Source organism: Culex quinquefasciatus, chromosome 2 (genome assembly GCF_015732765.1).
Source record: "Culex quinquefasciatus strain JHB chromosome 2, VPISU_Cqui_1.0_pri_paternal, whole genome shotgun sequence".
NCBI classification, from domain to species: Eukaryota; Metazoa; Arthropoda; class Insecta; order Diptera; family Culicidae; genus Culex; species Culex quinquefasciatus.
The window spans coordinates 158,328,626-158,331,562 of record NC_051862.1 but is presented as its reverse complement, the minus strand read 5'-3'; the positions used below and the strand labels follow the sequence as shown (position 1 = coordinate 158,331,562).

At 48.2% G+C, this 2,937-nt stretch overlaps 1 protein-coding gene across 1 annotated transcript; it reads left to right on the top strand.

Moving 5' to 3' along the window:
- Nucleotides 1–1,807, top strand: LOC6041494 (phosphoglycerate kinase). Its single transcript, XM_001850693.2, has 3 exons — nucleotides 1–210; nucleotides 284–632; nucleotides 766–1,807. Exons 1-3 carry the CDS (start codon nucleotides 149–151, stop codon nucleotides 1,600–1,602), a joined length of 1,248 nt encoding a protein of 415 aa, XP_001850745.1. The 5' UTR covers nucleotides 1–148; the 3' UTR covers nucleotides 1,603–1,807.
- Nucleotides 1,808–2,937: the final 1,130 nt, after the last annotated feature.

Genomic DNA, 2,937 nt, shown 5'->3' with positions numbered 1-2,937 from the left:
TTTTTCTTCCGAGGCTGCAAAAAAAATCATTCTCACAGTTCGATCGGTCGATTCTAGTCGTACGTTCTCCAGCCCAAGAAGGACAATTTTCCGGTCGTTACCGTTCTACTGTGCCGTTGTTCCTCGACTCCAAACAATCCGCCGCGCGATGGCCCTCAACAAGCTGAGCATCGAAAATGTGGACCTGAAGGGAAAGCGCGTCTTTATGCGGTAAGTTTAGCGGAGTGTTCCGGGTCGTCGTCATTCGATTCGTCTCTTATCAGCAGCCATTTTCACTTTCTAGCGTTGACTTCAATGTCCCAATCAAGGAGGGCAAAATTACCTCCAGCCAGCGTATCGTGGCCGCACTGGACAGTATTAAGTACGCGTTGGACAAGGGAGCCAAGTCGGTGGTGCTGGCCTCCCATCTGGGTCGTCCCGATGGTAACAAGAACCTCAAGTACACGCTGGCTCCGGTGGCCGATGAGTTGAAGAAGCTGCTCGGCAAGGATGTGACCTTTTTGAGCGATTGCGTTGGCGCCGAGGTCGAGGCTGCTTGCAAGGATCCGGCGACCGGTTCCGTTATACTGCTGGAAAACGTGCGCTTCTACCTGGAGGAGGAGGGCAAGGGCGTTGACGCCACGGGAGCCAAGGTAAGAGCACCGCGCGGGTCACTTTCAGTTTCAAGTGCGCCGTTATAAATAGAGCTCTTTTGTTGTGTTGTGATTTCCTCATTGCATAATATTACGTCATGGTTTCACTAATGTTGTTTCGATTCGTCACCAGGTCAAGGCAGATAAGGACAAGGTTAAGGTGTTCCGCGAAAGTCTCGCCAAGCTCGGCGACGTGTACGTCAACGATGCGTTCGGAACGGCTCATCGTGCGCACAGCTCGATGATGGGCGAGGGTTACGCCCAGCGTGCAGCTGGTCTGCTGTTGAACAAGGAGTTGCGTTACTTTGGACAGGCCCTGGACAACCCACCCCGACCATTCCTTGCCATCCTGGGCGGAGCCAAGGTCGCCGATAAGATTCAGCTGATTGAGAACTTGCTGGACAAGGTCAACGAGATGATCATCGGTGGCGGCATGGCATTTACCTTCCTGAAGGTGCTGAACAACATGGAGATTGGAGGTTCGCTGTACGACGAGGAGGGTTCCAAGATTGTGCAGAAGCTGGTGGACAAGGCAAAGAAGAACAACGTTCAGCTGCATTTGCCGGTTGACTTTGTCACTGGGGACAAGTTTGCCGAGGATGCTGCCGTCGGAGCGGCCACCGTTGAGTCCGGCATCCCAGCCGGCCACATGGGTCTGGACGTTGGACCGAAGAGCCGTGAAGCGTTCGCCGCTCCGATCGCTCGCTCCAAGATCATCGTCTGGAACGGACCGCCCGGTGTGTTTGAGTTCCCGAACTTTGCCAACGGCACCAAGTCGCTGATGGACGGAGTTGTGGCCGCGACCAAGGCCGGCACCGTGTCCATCATTGGTGGCGGTGACACGGCCTCGTGCTGCGCCAAGTGGGGAACCGAATCTCAGGTGTCGCACGTTTCGACCGGTGGCGGTGCTTCGCTGGAGCTGCTCGAGGGCAAGGTTCTGCCCGGTGTGGACGCGCTCAGCAGTGCGTAAGCTGCTTCTAATCTAATCATTACCGTTTAAGTTGTGTAGAGACACCAACATGTCAGACAGAACAAGTAAGAAATTCTGGTCGTTTAACGTTATAATAGTTACAGTCTAAATGAGCATCCCCAAAATGTTAGGTTTAAAAAACATAAAATCGTACATGCTGTTAACAGGTCAAAAGTGGAAATAAATTATGTGACGTAATGAACAACGCGAATTGTTATCAGTCCGTCGCGGATCGGTGAACTTCCTTGCTTTAACTTGAGATTACAAGAGGTGTAATTCTTCTGGGATCCTTTCATACTTGTAATAGTTAATTTCTAGTTTTTTAAACTAATATCACAGTTGTTGAAGGAGGAGTGCGAATTTGTTGGCATTCCACAGGAAGTCCTGAAGAATTAAGGGTTAAGTTTTAACCCTCTACTGCCCAATTTTTTTTCGAAATTTTTGATTTTTCCCGTTTTCTGGAGGTCATTTTGAGCAACTTTTGTTCTACGAAAAACTTTACTTCTCTTGTTTAATTAAGAGGCAGTATTTGTAGATTCTGCTCGGTTTGTTCTAGAGGTCGTATCGAGGTGCTCGGATTTGGATGAAACTTTCATGGTTTGTTTGTCTATACATGAGATGAACTCATGCCAAATATGAGCCCTCTACGACAAAGGGAAGTGGGGTAAAACGGGCATTGAAGTTTGAGGTCGAAAAAACATGAAAAATTTTAAAATTGCTCACATTTCCGTAAAACTTCATCAATTCCAACGCTCTTAGATGCATTCGAATGGAATTTTGAAGCCCTTCAAAATGTGCTATAGACATCCAGGATTGGTTTGACTTTTTCTCATACGAAACTATTGGCACTACGCCCCCCGGGGCATGGCCTTCCTCTAACGTGGGATTTCTGCTCCAGCGCCTCTGACGAGACAGGAGAAACCGGGACCGACGTTTTACTTCACCATCCGATAGAAGCTTAGTGGATAAGGCGGGAATCGAACCCGCGTCTCATAGCATCATCGGGATCGGCAGCCGAAGCCGCTACCCCTGCGCCACGAGACCCACTTTTTCTCGTTGTAACGTTGTAAAATGTTTGTTCTAGAAAAATCGTAAAACTATGAGAAAAACTGCGATTGGCCAAAAAGTTAATACCATAGGCATATAGTCCATGTAATTCCCTAACTTTTGACCTATGGGAGTATGGGTGTTGGAGGCTGTTGCCAAAAGTTATTAAGGTTTTAAAAAAATCCATTTTTAACAGTAATTTGCAAAAGCTATGAGAAAAAGTCAAACCAATCCTGGATGTCTATAGCACATTTTGAAGGGCTTCAAAATTCCATTCGAATGTATCTA